The sequence below is a fragment of the Pithys albifrons genome, chromosome 14 (genome assembly GCF_047495875.1).
Source record: "Pithys albifrons albifrons isolate INPA30051 chromosome 14, PitAlb_v1, whole genome shotgun sequence".
NCBI lineage: Eukaryota > Metazoa > Chordata > Aves > Passeriformes > Thamnophilidae > Pithys > Pithys albifrons.
The window spans coordinates 18,118,105-18,136,131 of NC_092471.1; the positions used below are offsets into that span (position 1 = coordinate 18,118,105).

At 56.2% G+C, this 18,027-nt stretch overlaps 2 protein-coding genes across 2 annotated transcripts; both read left to right on the forward strand.

The window, feature by feature from the left end:
• Nucleotides 1–3,063: 3,063 nt before the first annotated feature.
• Nucleotides 3,064–4,704, forward strand: ASB12 (ankyrin repeat and SOCS box containing 12). The gene is given in 3 exon segments (XM_071569446.1): nucleotides 3,064–3,087; nucleotides 3,090–3,891; nucleotides 4,571–4,704. Coding segments are annotated over 3 exon segments (960 nt in total).
• Nucleotides 4,705–7,645: 2,941 nt separating this feature from the next.
• On the forward strand, nucleotides 7,646–17,194 carry AMER1 (APC membrane recruitment protein 1). The gene is made up of 2 exons (XM_071569334.1): nucleotides 7,646–7,781; nucleotides 9,526–17,194. Exon 2 carries the CDS (start codon nucleotides 9,610–9,612, stop codon nucleotides 12,790–12,792), a length of 3,183 nt encoding a protein of 1,060 aa, XP_071425435.1. The 5' UTR covers nucleotides 7,646–7,781; nucleotides 9,526–9,609; the 3' UTR covers nucleotides 12,793–17,194.
• The last annotated feature ends 833 nt before the right edge of the window (nucleotides 17,195–18,027 follow it).

An 18,027-nucleotide genomic window follows, 5' to 3' on the forward strand; every position in this document is an offset into this window, starting at 1 on the left:
ATGACACTTCCACACTGACAGCTTTTGATAAGAACCCCAGCACTGCTCCACACTCCTTTTGTGAAATTTCCTGCTCTCCTCTCTGCTGTTTAATTGTACCAAGCCATGGCTGTGGTGCCTCCTGGCAGGTGCAGCCAAGGGGGAAGCTGAAGGAGAAGGAACAGCTCAGGTGGGAAATGTGGAACATCTTCGAAGCCCTTTGTCCTTCTGATGCTTCATAAACAATTCTGGACGATGCAAAATTCTGGATGATGCAAATGGCCATTTTAGTTGCTCTGAAAGGGACAAGGGGGTCAGGAGAGGGGTTAAGAGGGAATCTGTGTGACTGGCAGCAGCCAAGGTAACACAGAGGCTGATGCTGCCCTGCCAGGGGACCCCAAACCACCCATTTCCTGTGATTTCTGCAAGGAAACAGCAAAGCAAATGCTTTGTGCCTGCTTAGATGGGTCAGGCAGCCTCCAGCACCTGTCCCAGCCTCCCCCACCTCACTGTCCTCTCTATATTTACCCAGGGGGAACTTTCCAAGAATGGAAGTGGTAAGATAAAACCCCAGAGGGGCTAAAATTAGCCCCTGCGCCCCGTCCCACCGTGGCATGTCAGCTGTGAGCTCGGCAGCCCGTGGTGTTCCAGAGTGAGTGTCCATCCCCAGCACAGCCAGAGCCTTCTTTTCTGCTCCTGGTTTTTGGTTTAATCCATGGGAGGACTTGCCACAGGACCCCTACAGCCTCAGGTCTTCTGAGCTTCCCCCCTCCCCAGGTAAGGCAGCACCTCTGGGACTCCTCGGCAGTGGGAGATGGGAGATAACTGGTAACCAGTTGTACAGGTGTTTTCTCTGTCACAGCCTCTTTTCTGGGGTCAAAGGGTGCCTGGACAGCTTCTTCCAGCTCAGGACATGGCAGCTTTCTCAGAGGGTGGGGAGGCCCTGGCACAGATTGGGCAGAGAAGCTGTGAGTGTCCAAGGCCAGGCTGGACAGAGTTTGGAGCACCCTGGGGCAGTAGAAGGTGTCCCTATCCATGGCAAGGCTTGTGTCCCTTCCAACCCAAACCATTTGGTGTCTCCATGGACTCTGGTTTGGGCTCTTCTGACTGAGGAACCTCCATGAGCTTCTCACACAAGGACTTTCATTGTCCAAGTGCTCTCCCTTTGGAGACGCTGTTTGTGTGTTCAGGAAATGTTACAGCTGCTCTTTTACTGTTCTACACCTTTCCCCTTGGGAATATAACTTGGAATACAATTTTCTTTTTCAATCAAATATGCAAGAACTCTCCCAAACCCCAGTAGCCACGTGGGTGGGGTGATCCCAAGGTTCCAGAGCTTATTATCAGCTTGCCTAATGAAGAACAGCAATGTTATAATTCTACACTTTGCTGTATAAATTGGGATAACTATGGGAGCTTTGCTGTCACTCAGAGCCATCAGGCTTGTCCCACTTCCCGGCACCGGGGTCTCTCCGAGCCCTGGGGCGGGTGTGGGATGGGCTCGTTCGCAGAACGAGGTTGATTGTTCGGTGCGTCTCTTTACCCCCTCCGAGGGGAGGGCGGATAAAAGACCGAGCTCTGCCTCTGCCGCCTCTCCCCAGGAAACCCGAGATGCCGCAGGGCTGGCGAGACATTCCTCTGCCCATCCCATTTCCAACTGCTCAGGTGCCACCGGGACACCACATTCCTGTCCCCTGCTGCCACTCGGCCACTGAGGCCACATCATGCACCCAGAGCACAGCAGACAATCAGCTCAGCACCTGCCAGCCACTCCCAGCACTCCAAAATCCTCACTATCAACACCCCAGACCCTTCCTGCAGCCACATTCCCTGGGCTCCAGCAGGAGCAGAGAGGAGACTTGTGGAATTTGAATGCTGGCATCTTTCTGGGAAGGAAGAAGATGAAATGTTAGATCCCTCATCAAACCGACCCCCTTCACATTCACCTCATCCCCGATTTTGAAACCCAATCCCTATAAAAATTGGCAGGGATTAAAAGCCTTCCAAAAGTGCCAGCTTTTCATCTGCGTTGCCTGAAATACTTGGAATTCCAGGTGCTGTGGGATTCCCAGCAGATATGAAATAAAGTTGGTTCCTGCTATTTTCTTACGTGCCCTTTGCTCACCAGGGAGAACTGGATGCGGATTGCTGACGGTTTGGAAAATGGGAGGCTTTGCCCAGCAGTGGGTGCAGGGGCCTTGCAAGATCCTGTGGCACCCAGAGCCTTCCTGAGCTCTGAGTCTGACTATCCCCTGAGTAATCTCTTACCCTTTACCCACTCAGGGGCAGTGGTATTAAATAATTTTTTAAAAAATAAGTAAAAGCCTGAGAGCTTCCCAGCACAGCATTTCAACTCCAACACCTGAGTCAATTCTCTTGGCATGCTCTTGATCCAAATACAAGAAGGACATGGCTGCTGGAGCAAGTCTGGAGGAGGCCATGGGATGCTCTGATGGAGACAGGTTGAGAATTGGGCTTGTTCAGCCTGGAGAAGAGAAGCTTCCTGGGAGACCTAAACCTTCTCCAGGAGAGCTGGAGAGGGATTTGGGACAAGGCATAGAGGGACAGGACAAGGGGAATGGCTTCCCACTGCCAGAGGGTGGGATTAGATGGGATATTGGGAAGGAATTGTTGGCTCTGAGGGTGGGGAGGGCCTGGCATGGGTTGCCCAAAGAAGCTGTGGCTGCCCCATGCCTGGAAGTGTCCAAGGCCAGGTCGGACAGGACTTGGAGCAACCTGGGCTAGTGGAAGGTGTCCCTGCCCATGTCAGGGGTTGGCACTCAGTGGGTTTTGAGGTCCCTCCCAACCCAAACCGTTCCATGATTTTACAGAAACAGGGCCCACGTACCTGCTCCAGCCTCAAGTTCTGTTGCTGCCTCAGCCCTTCACTACGTGGATTTCCTCACCGGGGTGGCAGGGCAGTCCTGTGCATCAGCACCATCACAATCCAGCATTCTTTGTCTTTTTTTTATAATCTTTCACATATTGTATATTAAAAATGAGTCTAAAAAGCTGGTGTTGGTGTCAGGTGCTAGTTCTGACCTAATGTTATCATCCTGTAGATCTTCGTCTTTATCCTTTACGATGAAAGTGGTGCTTGGGCAACAGATCCCCCCAAAATGAGCCTGATGGATATCAACAAAATGTTCTCCATGCTCCAGCCCAGAGACAATGAGGAGGAGGACAACGAGGAGAGCCAGGAGCTGATCCGAGCAGTGTCGGAGGACGACTATGAGACTCTGGACCACCTCCTGTCCCAGGACAGGTACAAGAGGCTCATTAATCGCCGCAGCGGCTGGGGCGTCCCCAGCACCCCCCTGCGCCTGGCGGCCACCCGGGGCTGTGTCCGGAGCCTGCGGGTGCTCCTGGCCCACGGGGCCGAGGTGGACAGTCTGGATGTGAAGGCTCAAACTCCGCTCTTCGTGGCGGTCAGTAATGGGCACCAGGAGTGCGTGGCAGCGCTGCTGGGCGCGGGGGCCAGCCCAGCCGGCAGCATCTACAACAACTGCTCCCCACTGCTCCTCGCCGCCAGGGATGGCCAGCTGCCCATCCTGCGGCTGCTGCTGGAGCGCGGCGCCGAGCCCAACGTGCAGCCCAGGCTGCCCCAGTGGGCTGCCAGCTCCGTGGCTTGCTCCGGGCCCCTGTACCTCGCCGCTGCCTACGGGCACCTGGAGTGCTTCAGGCTGCTGCTGCTGTTCGGTGCCGAGCCCAACTACAACTGCACGGACCAGAGTGTTGTGGCACAGATCAAGGAGCCCAAGACCCTGCTGGAGACGTGCCTGAGGCACGGCCGCCGCCGGGAGTTCGTCAGGCTGCTCATTGACTTTGGGGCCAACGTGTACCTGCCCAGCGTCCCCATGGATGGGGTGGCACGGCACAGCGAGGGGCTGGAGCTGCTGCTGCAGGCGAGGGGTAACCTGCATGTGGTGCTGGGGCTGGAACAGGCACTAGTTTTGCTTGGTTGGGTGCAAGTCACTTCTGATTCCCCCTCCCTTTGCCTTTCACTTCCACAAAGCCCTACCCTGGCTTTTCTTAAGCTTCAGCTCCCTTTGCAGCATTACTTCACTGCTGCCCCATCCCTGGAAATGTTCAAGGCCATGTTGCACAGGGCTTGGAGCAGCCTAGTCTAATGGAAGGTGTCAGAAAGAGATGTGCTTTAAGGTCCCTTCCAACTCAAGCCATTCCATGATTCCATGATTCCCATACCCTAGTATTTCTACTCAATTGTTGGGTTAAAGTCTGCTTTTCACCATTCCTCTCCTCTCTGCTGCTCAGCCTGAGCTTTCCTGTGCCAAGAAAAAATGCATTTATTTCCACATGAGGAGGGAAGATTTCCTCTCCATGCCCAGCTCCCGTGAAACTTGTGCTACAAAGCCTGGAGCTGAGTCTGTGGCCCCAGCACAAGAGATACTTGGTCTTCATAGAACCTTGGAACAGTTTGGGTTGGAAGGGACCTTAAAGTTTCTCTTGTCCAACCCTGTCTATTTTTGGTCTATCCATGTCCTTTTGCTTCGGATAATGCTGGGTTGGAGGGGAGCAGGGCTGTGTCTCCTGAGGGTGACCATCCCATTTTTCCTGTCTCCTTGCACAGCTCATCCCAAGTCCCTGCTGTCCCAGGCCCGGCTGGCCTTGAGGCGTCTCCTGAAGCAGCCTGGCCACCTGCCCACCCTTGGAGAGCTGCAGATCCCAGCAGTCCTGGCCAACTACCTCCAGCACCAGCCGTGACACACAGCCCACCTCCAGGGACACCTGCCCTCAACCAAAAGCCGCTCTCACACCTGGGGGTGAATCTCTGAAATCTGTGAAACCAACAGGAGTTTGTGGTTGCAAAGTTGCTCTTGCTGATGAGGTGTCTCCAAAAAGTGGTACCAGAGAGAAGGGTTGGGGAGGGAAGGGGGGGGGGGGAAACAGGACACCTCAGCTCCTGGTCTGCATCCAAGTGATGGTAGACCAGGATCTGATTTCCCTGGGTTTGCTTCTAAACCTCTTTACTGAGGGATTTTACCTTTAGTTGGTGTTGGTTGGAGAAAGGGCTGAGAAAAGTTGTGGAGGGCAGAGGAGCAAAGGCTGCTTTTCTCTCATCCCTTCTTGGGGGGACACAACTAGGTCTGTGCCTGCAGGATCGCCCACAATGTGGCATCTGCTGCCCCTGAATCCCCTTTCCCTGGCACAGGTTGCCCAGAGAAGCTGTGGCTGCCCCATCCCTGGAAGTGTCCAAGGCCAGGTTGGGTGGGGCTTAGAGCAACCTGAGATGGTGGAAGGTGTCCCTCCCCAAGGCAGGGGGTGGGATGAGATGAGCTCCAAGGTCCCTTCCAATCCAAACCATCCCATGATTCCGTGATTCCGAGAGAGGTTTCCAAGTGTACCATCTGTTCAGCAAGGGCAGGAGTGAGGCTGAACCCAGCCATGTGTGCCCACTCTGGTGGGTGCAGAGCCCAGCACTCCCAGCTGGCACCACTGGCAGGGGCTGGGAGAGGCATCCAGGGTCCCAACACTCCAACTCACTCCCAGCTCTGACCCCAGACATCATCTTCCTCACCCCAGAAGTGGTTCATATTGTGGCCGAGGGTCTTTTGTGACTGGGCAAGGTTGGGGTTTTAATTAAAAATGTTATTACTGCTCTTATTAAACTGTTGTGACCTGTTTGGTGACATATCCCATATTTGGAAAAGCCCAGTAGCCCAGCCAGCACCATTCTGATGGGATACAGGGAATTGCTGTGGCTAGGGAATTTCAGGATGAGCCTGGAGTGAGGCATCCCAGCACCATCTCCGTGTCTCTCCATCACTGGAGCCCTGGACACTGGGATCACCCTCACTGGTGGAGGCTGGAGGTGCCTTCCCGGCTCTTCCCACAGCCAGGAGCTGATGGATAAACCCCTCTGCTCCTCAGCAGCTCAGCACACACCTGCTGGTGATGCTCTGCACCACTTTTGGGATGCAGCAGAATGTGTTCCTGAGGGTTTATTCCATCCTGCCCTAACAGCATCCCAAGAGAAGGGCTGCTGGGCAGAGGCACAGGATTGGAGCTCCATGTCCAAGGGTCACTCTGGGCCAACACAGGCGAGTTCCTGCAAGATTTATGGGCTTTTTTCAAGGGTCCTGGGATCTATTAATCACCAGCTATTAATTAGACTATGAGGCTTCTCCCAAGAGGAGCATTAGGGCTTGGAATTAGCCTGGACAAGGGGTTGGCAATTGCTCCATGGGAAATGATGACTCTCATGCCATTTCCCTCCCCATCCAGCCACCATCAGGGCCATGGGAATGGTTATCCAGTGGGAGATGGGGGACTGGGAGAGGGTGCCCTGCAGGGACATTGCCATGCTCCAGGAGAGGATTTGCACCCGTGGGAGGGTCGAGAGTGTCTCTACTGCTCAGGGGGTCCGTGCTGTCACTCCCACGTGGGGATCTGAGGGGGCTTTTGGGATTTGGGAGTCCCCAAAATGAGGAGGGGATTCCCTTGGGATGCAGTGCTGGGCTGCTCAGTGTGGGGGGGGAGTGGGGGGAGCTGAGTGTGTGACTGTGGGTGTGACTGTGGGTGTGACAGCAGGGAGCTGGGTGGGCAGTGATGAGTGTGGTGTGGGCTGGGTGGTGCAAGGGCTGCATGGGAGCCAGATGTGCAATGGGTGGGTGCTGGGGATGTGACAGGGGTGTGTGAACCGGGTGTGCAGTGAGTGGCTGTGAGAGGGGTGTGCAGCAGGTGGGTGTGAGCTGGAGGCTGATGGGGGGTGTGAGCTGGGAATGTAGTGGTGGGTGAAACTGGAAGAGTGACCCAGGTGTGTGAGGGGTGGGCATGAGGTGGGGGAGTAACCCAGGTGTACAGTGGGTGTACAGTGGGTGTGCGGGTGTGACCTGGGTGTGTGGTGGGTGTACCAGTGTGACACAGGTGTGCAGTGGGTGTGCGGGAGTGACTTGGGTATGTGGTGGGTGTGCGGGTGTGAGTGGGCGGTGGGTGTGCGGGTGTGACCCGGGTGTGCGGTGGGTGTGTGGGTGTGACCCAGGTGTGCGGGTGTGACCCGGGTGTGCGGTGGGTGTGTGGGTGTGACCCGGGTGTGCGGTGGGTGTGCGGTGGGTGTGCGGGTGTGACCCGGGTGTGCGGTGGGTGTGCGGGTGTGACCTGGGTAAGCGGTGGGTGTGCGGGTGTGACCCGGGTGTGCGGTGGGTGTGCGGGTGTGACCCGGCGGTGCGGTGGGTGGCAGGAGCACACACGGGTCAGTGTCCCGGCGCCACTCGCCGTCACGTGAGCGTCCCGGAGCCACACCCCGCCACACCCGGCAGTGCCAGCATTGCCCGTGCCCCTGTGTCCCTCGGTGTCCCCACTCACCCGGACACGCCCCCACCGCACAGACCAAGCCCCCGGCACGGACAACGCCGGAGGCCACGCCCCCTTGCAGAGACCACGCCCACCTCGAACAGCCTAGCCCGGCGAGGCCACGCCCCTCTCGGCGAGGCCACGCCCCCGATCCTCGAGCCCCGCCCAAGGAGTGACGTCACACTCGCCACAGAGACCACGCCCCAACCGTCACTGGGACCCACGGCGTAGGCCACGCCCTCTTCATGGGACCACGCCCTCTCTTCAGCGACATCCAATCGAAAGCCTCGTCTCCTCCCCAAGCCACGCCCCTTCTCGTGGCCCCGCCCCCGCCGTGAGGCGGCACCGCCCCTGCCGCGCGCGCCGGGCGCACCCGCGGCCCCTGCGCGGCCTCGGGGCTGGGCCGGGCCCGGCGGCGGCTCCGGGAGCGCGGCCCGAACGCTGCGGGGGCTCCGGGGGGTCCGGCGGGGCCGCCGCCCCCCGCGCCGGTAAGTGCTGCGGCAGCGTGGGGAGGGCCCGCCCGAGGGCCCGGCGCCGCCCGTGCCCGCGGTGTCGCTTCCCCGCGGCCGAGCCCGACCGGCCCTCCCCCCCGCCCGTCGCGTTTTCCTGGATCCCCCAAAAGTTTGGGAGCGGGTAGGGCTGGCCGGGCCGGGCTGGGCTGGGGAGCCTCCCCCCCGCGGGGCTGGGCGGGCCGGGGGTCCCGCAGGTTACCCGACGCCGTTCATTGTTACGGTGCTTTTTTGTTGGTGGTTTTAAACCGTGTTTTTCGTGCTCTGTTAGTCGTAGCTCTTTGCCCTCTGTGCCTTTCATTTGTCTGTATTTTCATTTTTATTTATTTATTTTTTCATTCTTCTCCAGCCATCCCCCCCTGGCTCCACTGTGCTGACGTGGAGCCGGAGAGAAATGATTCCCAAATGGAATTTTTGAAATCCTGGCTCTGCTTCTCCCCCCCCCCCACCCGCTATTTCCGAGCAGCCCTTGCCCAGGTGTGGGGCCATTTCCCGGCCCACGTTTTCCAGCAGCCCTGCACAGGTACAGGTGGGGGGTTCCTTCCAGGCCCATTGATGCTCCAGAGGCTTTGGAGGCATCTGGGACTCTGGGGAGACTCTGGCAGAGCGGAAAAGCCCATTTTGCTGGTGGGAAGGTGGCCCCAGCTACGCCCGAGCTGCTGGTTCCGGAGGGACAGGTGGATGTGAGGGGTTATCAGCAATCCCAGAATTCCAGAATCACGGAATGGGTTGGGTTGGGAGGGACCTTAAAGCCCAGTTCCAACCCCTGCCATGGGCAGCAATGCCAAATCAATCCTAGATGCAAAGCAACCCAGACTTGAGGGGAAGAAAAATAGCCCTGAGATGGCAGGTTTTGTGTCAGGTTGCATGAGCAGAGGCCATTGTTTGGATGTATTTTTATTTTGAGATATCTGGCTAAACACCACAGGAAGCTTCTCTGGCCTAATGCTGGCCAGAGCTCAGCCTCAGGCATTACAGCTTGGCAGTGCATTAGGGTTTTATTGCATTTAATTTCTCCACCCTCATCTGCGCAAAAGAAACATGATTATAATTGTTATATTTCTCCCATCCCCAACAGCAGTCCAGGATCAGATTTCAAACCTACCTCTCTCCTTCTGTGATAATCTGATCAGGGAGTTCACAGTGGGTGTTTTTAATGAGGTTCTCACTGGACAGATTATTTTAAAAACAAATGAAATCTTCTATAAAAAAGCCAGCATAGTAACCAAAGTGGTTTTTTTTCCTGGGCACATGTGTAGTGTGAGGGCTTTGTCCTGGTTTGGCCTCTCTCAGGATACTCCCTGGAGCTTGGCATGAGGTCTGGGAGCGTGGGCAGTGGGATATGGCAGGTGCCAGCCCCTCTTCCTGCTGGAGCAGCCCATCTTTTCTCACTTAGAGATGCCTGGTGGCTGAACCTGATCTCCCTGGAGGCAAAAGATGTGGGAAAGTTGAAGGGGTTGGAGGCGGCTCAGGGGTCAGGCCTGCCTGTCCCCAGGGATGCTGCCCAGTGGAGACGTGTTGTTTTCCTGCTCTGGCAAACTGGTAACCTAAAGCATCACGACTTTTTGGTGCTTGGATTTTGGGAGTGGAGGGAGCCAAGGAGCTCTTGGAAGCTGCTGCAGCTCTGCTTCCAGCTGGTGACAGAGCCGTTCTCCCCATGAACCTGCGCTCTGCACCTTCCACTGCCCTCCCCTCACCTCTGTCCCCTTTCCCTCTGCCCTAGGTCAGCTGTGATGAGCCCATCCCTGCTCCAGGAGCACTCTGCTCCCAAAGCCGCCCCTTCCAGCTAGATCCCAACCGTGCTGCCATGGAAACGGGCAGCCCGGAGGAGCCGGCCGGAGGTGACCAGCGGCGGGAGGAGAGCGGGGATGTCCCTCCCGACAGCGCCAACAGCCCTGCGGAGCCACAGCAGCCGCCCCCGGGAAGGCTGCGGAAAACGGCCTTCAAGCTGTTCGGGGGCAAGAGGAGCATCTGCACCCTGCCCAGCTTCTTTGGGGGCCGGGGCAAGGGCCAGGGCAAGAAGGGGCTCAGCAAATGCAAGACCCACGATGGGCTGAGCAGCGCCGCATGCGACAAGGCCCAGCCTGACAGCCCCTCGGAGCACGGCAGGGATGAGCACCCCGGTGTCCTGCCCAGCTCCCGCAGTGCTCAGCTGCCCCTGGACACCGGCTCCAGGGGGGACCTGGGCCGGCAGGACAGCTCTCCCCCAGGGAGCATCGAGGGCTGTGACAAAAAGCCCAACGGGGACAAGTCCTCCTTTCCCAGACCCAAAAAAGGCCTGAAGGGGTTTTTTAACAGCATCCGGCGGCACCGGAAGAGCAAAACTGCTGAGTGTGAGAAGGCAGAGCTGCCTGAGTGGAACGGGGACCCCGAAGATGCCAGCAGTGCACCAGGAGTGGGAGTGGAGAGCCAAGGGGCCATGGAGGGCAGGGGAGCAGGGCCGGTCCCTGTGCCCACAGCCTGCCCAGGGGGCTCGGGGAGTGACCCCGGTTGTGGGGAGGCCACCAAGCCCACCAGCCCCATGGCTGATGGAGGCAGCTCTGAGGGCGACGTGATGGCAGTGCCAGGAGATGGGGACACTCCAGATACAAAATCAAAGGCCGACCCTGCTGCCTGTGCTGAGTTTGACCGTGACAGTTTGCTGCTGGCCTTCCACCCCGACTTCGTGGACAGTGACCCTCCCTGCCTGCACTCTGGGGACCTGCTGAGCCTCATCCTGGGAGATGTCACCTCCCTGAAGAGCTTCGATTCCCTGACAGGGTGCGGGGACGACATTGCCGAGCCCGACATCGCCGAGAGCAGCATCTCAGTGGAGCGTAGCAGGGAGGCTGCCAAGCGCAGCTCCTGCCTGGTCACCTACCAGGGCGGTGGGGAGGAGATGGCCATTCCTGAGGAGGCCGAGGAGTACATGCACCAGGTGTGGAACGGCAGCATGCCAGGGGACAGGAGCTATGGGGCCCAGGTGTCGAGCAGCAGCCTGGAGACACACGCCTCACACGAGGCAGATGCCCACCCCTACATGGGGGACCCTGTGGCCGGCATCGACCTCCTGACGCCCCAGAGCGACCAGCAAGAGTCTGCCCCGAACAGCGACGAGGGTTATTACGACTCCACCACGCCGGGGCCAGAGGACGAGGCTGGGGAGGAGCTCAAGAAGGACCGTCTGCCCCGGGACAGCTACAGCGGCGATGCACTTTACGAGTTTGACACGCTGATGAGCCCCTCTCATGGGGAGGAGTCCCTGTTTGAGGACAAAGTCTCACGCCCGGTGATATTCAGCTACTTCATGGACTTCTGCCTCCCTGCGGAGAAGAGCCTGATCCAGCAGATGATGGATCAGAAAAGAGGGGTGATGGAAATGGAAGAAGAAGGGCTTGCAGCCATTCAGAAAGAGCTGCTGTACTGGGAGCTGCAGAGGGAACCAGTCCTGAAATGCCTGGGTGTTTCCAGCCAGGAGAAGTGTCCCCGGGAAAAGCAGTGCATTGAATGTAAAACTAGAGCAGCCAGCTCGAGTGGCAAGAATCAGAGTGGCCTTGGTAGTGAGCAGGTGGCCTCTCACGCCCTGAACCGGGCTGTGAATGGGGGGGGTTTGGTGGCTAGAGCTGAAAATCCAGAGTGGAGGGATTTTCCAGGGACTCTGTGTCCAGAAAACTGTTACACCAGCCAAAAAGCCCCAGGAAGTTGCCTTAACCAGCTCACAAAGAACAACTCGGGGTTTGATTCGAACCCGGATTGTGGGTTGTTTGGGGACTCCATCCCAGCCAAAGCAGGGCTGTTCCCTGGCTATGGGCTCCCGGAGCACGAGCACGGTGCTGAGCCCAGCCCCAGCGAGCCCCAGGTGGGCAGCGAGCCTGAGCACGCCGTTAGCTTCTCCCAGGCGCTGGTGGAGTTTGCCAGCAACGGGACTCTCTTCTCCAGCCTCTCTGAAAGCCTGGGGAGCTCGGCCTCCAGCTCGTCCTTCACCCAGAACCTCCCTGCCCTCCCCACCATGGTCACCTTCGACGTCGTCGATGTGGAGCAGGAGGGGGAAGGGGAGTGTGAGCAGCAGCCTGAGCTGAATGAGGACATCGCCGAGGCCTTTGATGACGGCTTTGGACAGAAAGAGTCGTTGGCTGAATGTGACGAGAGAATGTCCCCGGGGTTCTCCCCGGGCTCCTTTCAGAGCTGCAACTGGGGTGTGACCAGCCTGCCCCGCCACCTGCGCCTCTACGGACTGAGCCCCTCCATGCCAGCACCGCTCTCCATCGACCGGCGTAGCCGGTCCCTGGACACGGAGAGCCTGGAGTTCGAGCTGGCCGAGCCGCAGGTTGCCCGGAGCGGTCCCCAGCTGTGCCGGCCCTGGGCCAGGCGGGAGGGCAGCAGAAAGGACTCGGGTGGAGCGCGGAGGAGCAGGAGCAAGGAGGAGGGCGAGCTGGCGGCTCTTGAGGGTGGATTGAGCTGGCCAGGCCTGCAGCACCTCCAGCATGGCACCGACACGGCTGCCGGCGCCATGGAGCTCTGGGGATTCGCTCCAGCCGGCGCCATGGAGAGCGACTGGGAGCCGGCGGAGGAGCCAGGCACCGCATCCCCGTTCCTGCCGCTCTCCCGCAGCGTCGCCGGAGAGGCTCCGGACAGGCGGTCCCAAGAGCTGGAGCTGCCCAGGCACCCTCCGCGGCCCTCCAACCTGCCCCTGCAGCCCGAGGCCAGGCGGGCCCGGGAGGCGGGCGGGCCCTGCAGGTACTACGGAGAGGTGCCCGCGCTGTCCCGCCTGGTACCGCTGGGAGAGGCGGAGCTGCCCCCGAGCTTCAGCTTCGCCCGCTCCCTGGAGAAGCGCTCCAAGGGCAAACCCGTGGGCATCGCCCAGGGCGTGCCGCAGCATCCCGGCGGGAGCAGTGGCCCCGTGGAGAGCCCGGAGTGCTGCCCCGAGCCCCTGAAGGGCAGGGGCACCCCCGGGCACGCACTGCCACCCGGCTGCCGCGGCACCGCCCTGCGTGTCACCGACAGTGAGTAGCTGCAGGAGTGGCACCTGGCAGTGCAGGTCAGGGGCAGGGAGGGGGGAAACCGTGAGCGGGCACTTTGTGGGTGACAGTCACTGGAGCTGGGCCTCACCCTGCCGGTGCTCTGGCAGGGGCCAGAGCTGCCTCTGGGATTCCTGTGTCAACACTGAGGCACTTTCTGGTGTTCCAGCCCTCTCCAATGCCAAGTGCAGCAGCACCAGCCCCGGGCATTGCTGCTAGGACAGAAGCTGGGAACAGACCTGTTGCCGGCGTGACAGGTTTGGGGTTGTGCAGGATTGGAGCTGGGGGAACAAGCCTTGGGGACAGTTTTGAGAGAAATGGGGTTTCTTTTCCTCTTCTCAGTGAAATGTTTTGGTTCAGACTCACTTTGAATGTCTTCCATCTCGGTCTGGGTTGTGGAGCTGGGGGAAGGGTGTTGGTTGTTCCCAGAATGAGGACAGGGGCCGAGTCAGCTGGAAGGGGAACTTTGCAGCAACATTTTTATTTATTACTTTTTTTCCTTGCCCCAAAGGAAAGCAGGAGCTTTTGTGTGTGCGCTGATAACCTTCTCCAGGTCTAGTTTCAATCTGCCTGGAGAGATGTGCTGTCCATGGTGTCCCTTTCAAGAACAAAGTGTCAGTCCTTTCTTTGTTGTGGTCTGTCTTCACGGTTTGTAATTTCTGGTGGAAACCTTTCCTGTGCTTTGTCCCAGGCTCCTCGCCCCTCCAGGGCCATGGGCACATGGACGAGGTCTTTGAAATAAGCTAAATTTGCATCTTGCCTGTAGCTGTGAAGTGTCAGATGCTGTTACTTTCTCAAAAGGAAGTTTAGTGGCTTTTTAATTTAATTTTAGTATTTTATGGTTGTTTAGTTTGCATAAATTTGGAGGAGGAAAGTTTTATGTTCATTGGAATACAGGATGTGCCACAGCATAAATTGGGCTTCATGGCTTCTTCCTCCTGACTGGAGGGAGCAAAAATGCTGGAGGGTGCTGCAGGTTTGGGACTTTTCTCCTCTTTGAAGGAACATGGAGAAGGGCCACAAGCTGAGGGGTCAGACTTTGTCTGGGGGATCATAGTGAGCTCCTGTGACATTTGTTTCAGGTCCCTGGGGCTTCTCCCCTATCCTCCAGGTCCCAAACAGCCTTGCCTCTGATCCAAACCTCCCTGTCCATGACACAAAGCTGCCTCCTCCTCCTTTCCAAGGTCTGTGTTCTGATTTTAATTCTGTTTCCAATGATGATTTTTGTTCCCCACCCCTTGTTGCCCCTTTTCTGCTTTTCTTTGCAGCAGAATTTGTAGCATTAAAAAAAACTATCCCAGACTGGAAATACCAGAGTTTTGCCCCTTTTGTGGAGCAAGTGATGGCTCTGCCCAGCCCACACTGGCTTCTGTTGCCGAGTCCTGCCATAGTGGGTCACCCTCCTGCTGCTCCCTTTGCCTCCATATGGATGTGGCTCTGGGGGCTCTTTGGCAGCAGCTCTTTGGCATTGCTGGTTTTTTCAGTACAAGAAGCTGGTTTGAATTTGGTATTTTTTTCCCCTTGAGCAAAATGGTATTTCCTTTTGAGAAAAGCTTCTTTCTGCCCTATCCTTGAATATCTGGGAAGGAGCAGGGAGAAGCAAAGCCAGGCTTGGTTCAACCTACATGGGACTTTATTTTCCTACCCAAACTGCTGAGGCAGCACAGACCCACTTGTGTATCCATGGGCTTAAACCTTAATTTTTCCTTGTTTTCCTGCCAGTCCTGCTGCAGGGAGTTCCCACAGGAGCCCATCATGCCATGGTTCTTTTGTCTCATCCCTCCGTGCCCATGGAGAGGTTTTCCTGGGACAGACCTGGCTCTTGGTGCTGCTCCTGCTCTGTGTGGAAGGTCCCCTCGCTCCAAGGTTGTGTCTCCCTTTGTTAGTGCAGCTGCTAATGAATATTGGAATATTCCTCATTGGAGCAGGCTCCTCTTGCTGGGAGCCAGGGCAGGGTCAGGTCTCAGCCCTGCCCATCTCACCACCACCCACAGACCACAAACCACGGGCAGGCACTGCGGGGACACCGGGGACGTTGTCACACAACCTCACAGCCCCTTGCTGGCTGTAACTCCCGATTTTATTTCACTGTAGCGTCTCACCAAAGGCATCCTGTGGGTTCTGGGGCTCGTAGCTTTGCTCAGCTGTGGTGCAGCCTTTGCCAAAGTCCTGGTTGGGGTGTGGAAGTGTCTCGGTGCTACAATGAATGTTCTGTTGCCAATGTGTCTCTAGGAATAATGTTTTTGGTTGTAGGTACGTGATGGGGAGGTTTAGGGGGAGCAATACAGCCAAGGCTTGATAATCTGACTTTATACCAAAGGTTTCTCTTCTTAATTCAATGGGAATTGAATGAAACAAATCTGTTGAATTAGAATGAGTTTTCTAAACATTAATTTGCTGGATTATTGGCGGATTCTGCCCCATTAACCCAAAGAAATCAGTATTTTCAATGCAATTCAGCCTGTGAATGATCACTGCAGTAGGGTTGGATTTTACTGCCTCTTCCCAAAACACCCCTCTGCCCCGGGATACATAGGAACAAATCTGGTCTGGATCTGGATCAGTCCAACACTGCCTTACCAGAGGAACTCAAATTTGGGAGTGGTCATTGAGGCTTTTCATGAAAAAGGGCTTCTGAACCAGAAATCAGACTTAAAAGTCAGGAATAGCAAATTGTCTTGCTAACATATTAAGGAAAAACTGGAGGAATTCATCCTTTCCGGGGAAGGTCTTGCTTAAAGTGATGCATTCAGGCTGTGAACCTGTGATGAAACCACTGCCGTTGGGGTCAGCCTACCAAGTGATTCTGTATTGCATTTTGGGGGCTTTGATGTTTGGTTTGGTTTGTTTGTTTTTATACACCTCAGAAAAATGGTCGATTTTTCTCTATTTTTGTATAGTTTTGCATTTTATAATCATGGGGAAAACCTTACGGATTGTTATTTCACTCGTGCGTGTTGTCCTTTCAAGTGGTGTGGTTTGCCCTTCCCATGGAGAAACGGCAATTCCTGCTGCAGCCAGGCCGGTGCCGTGCCAGGAGCCGCCGTGCTGCCCCGGGAATGCCGGTGCCGTGCCAGGAGCCGCCGTGCTGCCCCGGGAATGCCGGTGCTGTGCCAGGAGCCGCCGTGCTGCCCCGGGAATGCCGGTGCCGTGCCAGGAGCCGCCGTGCTGCCCCGGGAATGCCGGTGCTGCCCCGGGAATGCCAGTGCCATTCCAGGAGCTGCCGTACTGCCCTGGGAATACACTGGGCCACTTCCCAGCTGGAGTAACTGTGGCCCCAGCCCCTCCCAGCACACACACACTCTGCACACACCACTGAGACACCTCTAATCCTGCTCTGTCACACTCGTCCACTACTCTTTTGTTTCTTTTAAGTGTTGTTTTTAATCTGAATTTGTGGGTTTTCATGATTTCTTCCTCCAGGTGTTGTTGGCTATCTCTAAACTAGAAGCCCACAGGCTTCAACTGGGGCTTTCCCTGCTGTCTCCTTACATTGTTTTATCCAAAACTGGGGCTTTTCCTAAATCCCCAGGCAGGAGATGCTGTTGGTTGGTGCATGGCAATGCTCTTGAACAGATTCCCTCTCTCCTTGGTGCTCCCTGGCCAGGCTGGGAGCTGGGATTTCACCCTTGTGCAGGCAGCAACAGCTGCTCCAGGCCTGAGGATTGCTCCTTAAATAATCCTGGGATTTGCAAGGCTTCCCACCTTGTCCTCCTTTCTCCTGGCTGGGAGCTCCAGCCCAGCACACCTGCATTGCCAGCATCACTAAAGCATCCTCCTGGAATGATGCTGCCTTGAATTTTGGGATCAGAAGAGAGGAGAGCTTCTGAAAAGCTAAAAACCAGCCAAATCCAGATTTTTTCCCCCAGCAGAGATGGCAGTTGCTGCTGATTTGGCCCTGCATAGATTTTTATGTCTTTTAATTAAACAGCTCATCACCTAATGGTGCTTTTAAAAGTTTTTCTTAATCAGGTTTGCCCCGTTCCTAGCATGGGAAACGTTTCTGGAGCTGAGAACCACACCACCTTCCACATTCCCTCTGCCCAGGAATTTTGGGCTCCCTCCTCTCCAGCTGGGGCCTCCTGTTCGTCTCACCCCTACTGAGTCACACTAAAGCTCCACTTGGGTGAAGTGAAAAATTCAAATCTAGAAAAGCCTCTCTGCTCTAAAGAAAAAAAAGGAATTTGCCCTTGTCCTTGGCTGCCCCATCCCACTGCCGGGCTGGTGGCTCCTCCCAGGCGACCAACCTGTCTGAATTTTGGGTTTTTTTGTTTTCTCTCTGGTCTCATTGCTACTAGTCCTTTAAAGTTTATAATGTATTGATTGTGTTTTAAAATGAATGTTCCTTTCACTGAATTCTAATGAATAAACTTCAGATTTTTAGAGAACAGTGGATTTCTCTTGTGGTTTGCTTTTTTCCTGCTTATTTTATGTTTTATTTAATCTTTTTCTTTCCCCTCCTTTCCTGTCTGTTGATTATTTGCCAGTGAGAAAAGGCAGCGGAGATGCTTCAGAGCATGGCATGGCAGGTCCTGAAACCCTGTGCCATTAAATTCCTCCATCATCTAAGGCTCCTGGCCCCCAACAGATTTTCCATCTTTATTTCTCATCCTCTGCTGTCACTGGCCTCTGGCAGGTGCCAGAGGTGGGTGACAGACAGGGAGCAGAGATGCCCTGGCTCTGAGGTAACCCCCCATGCTACCTGGCTGGTACCTCCCTTGGTGTAGCAGAGAAGGGATTGGAGGGCTGGGTTTAATTGTTTCTTTATTGTGCAATGACCATTTCTAAGGGAATTTATCAGCATTATTATTTAGTAGCAATAATTTCTGTTGATATACCGGTTCTTCCAGACTGTCTCTGCTGCAGCCCTGTATCCCTGTATCCTGCTCTCCCTGGGGCAAAGGCAGCACTGAGAGCTTTGACTTCCCCCGGCCAACAAACAGCTCATCCTTCCCATGGGCATTAATTAACAGCCCCCCTGCATCACTGGGGGTGCTGAGGTGCTCCCAGGTGTATGTGGGTTCTGGCAACAGGTGGGGAGGGAGGGATGGGGCAGGGATGGGGCTGGAAGCGGAGCAGGATGAGGCATCTGCTCTTCCCTCTGCTCTGGCAGCTGTTTAATGAAAACCCATCTTCCTGCACTACTCCTGTTCCACCCTCCTCTTCCACACCCAGTCCATGGGAATCCCTGGGTGCATTTTGGCAGGAAAGCTGCCCTGGAAGTGGTG

Excerpts from the sequence above, each read along its gene's own strand:
- AMER1 (XM_071569334.1), top strand. The coding sequence starts at position 9,610 with ATGGAAACGGGCAGCCCGGAGGAGCCGGCCGGAGGTGACCAGCGGCGG.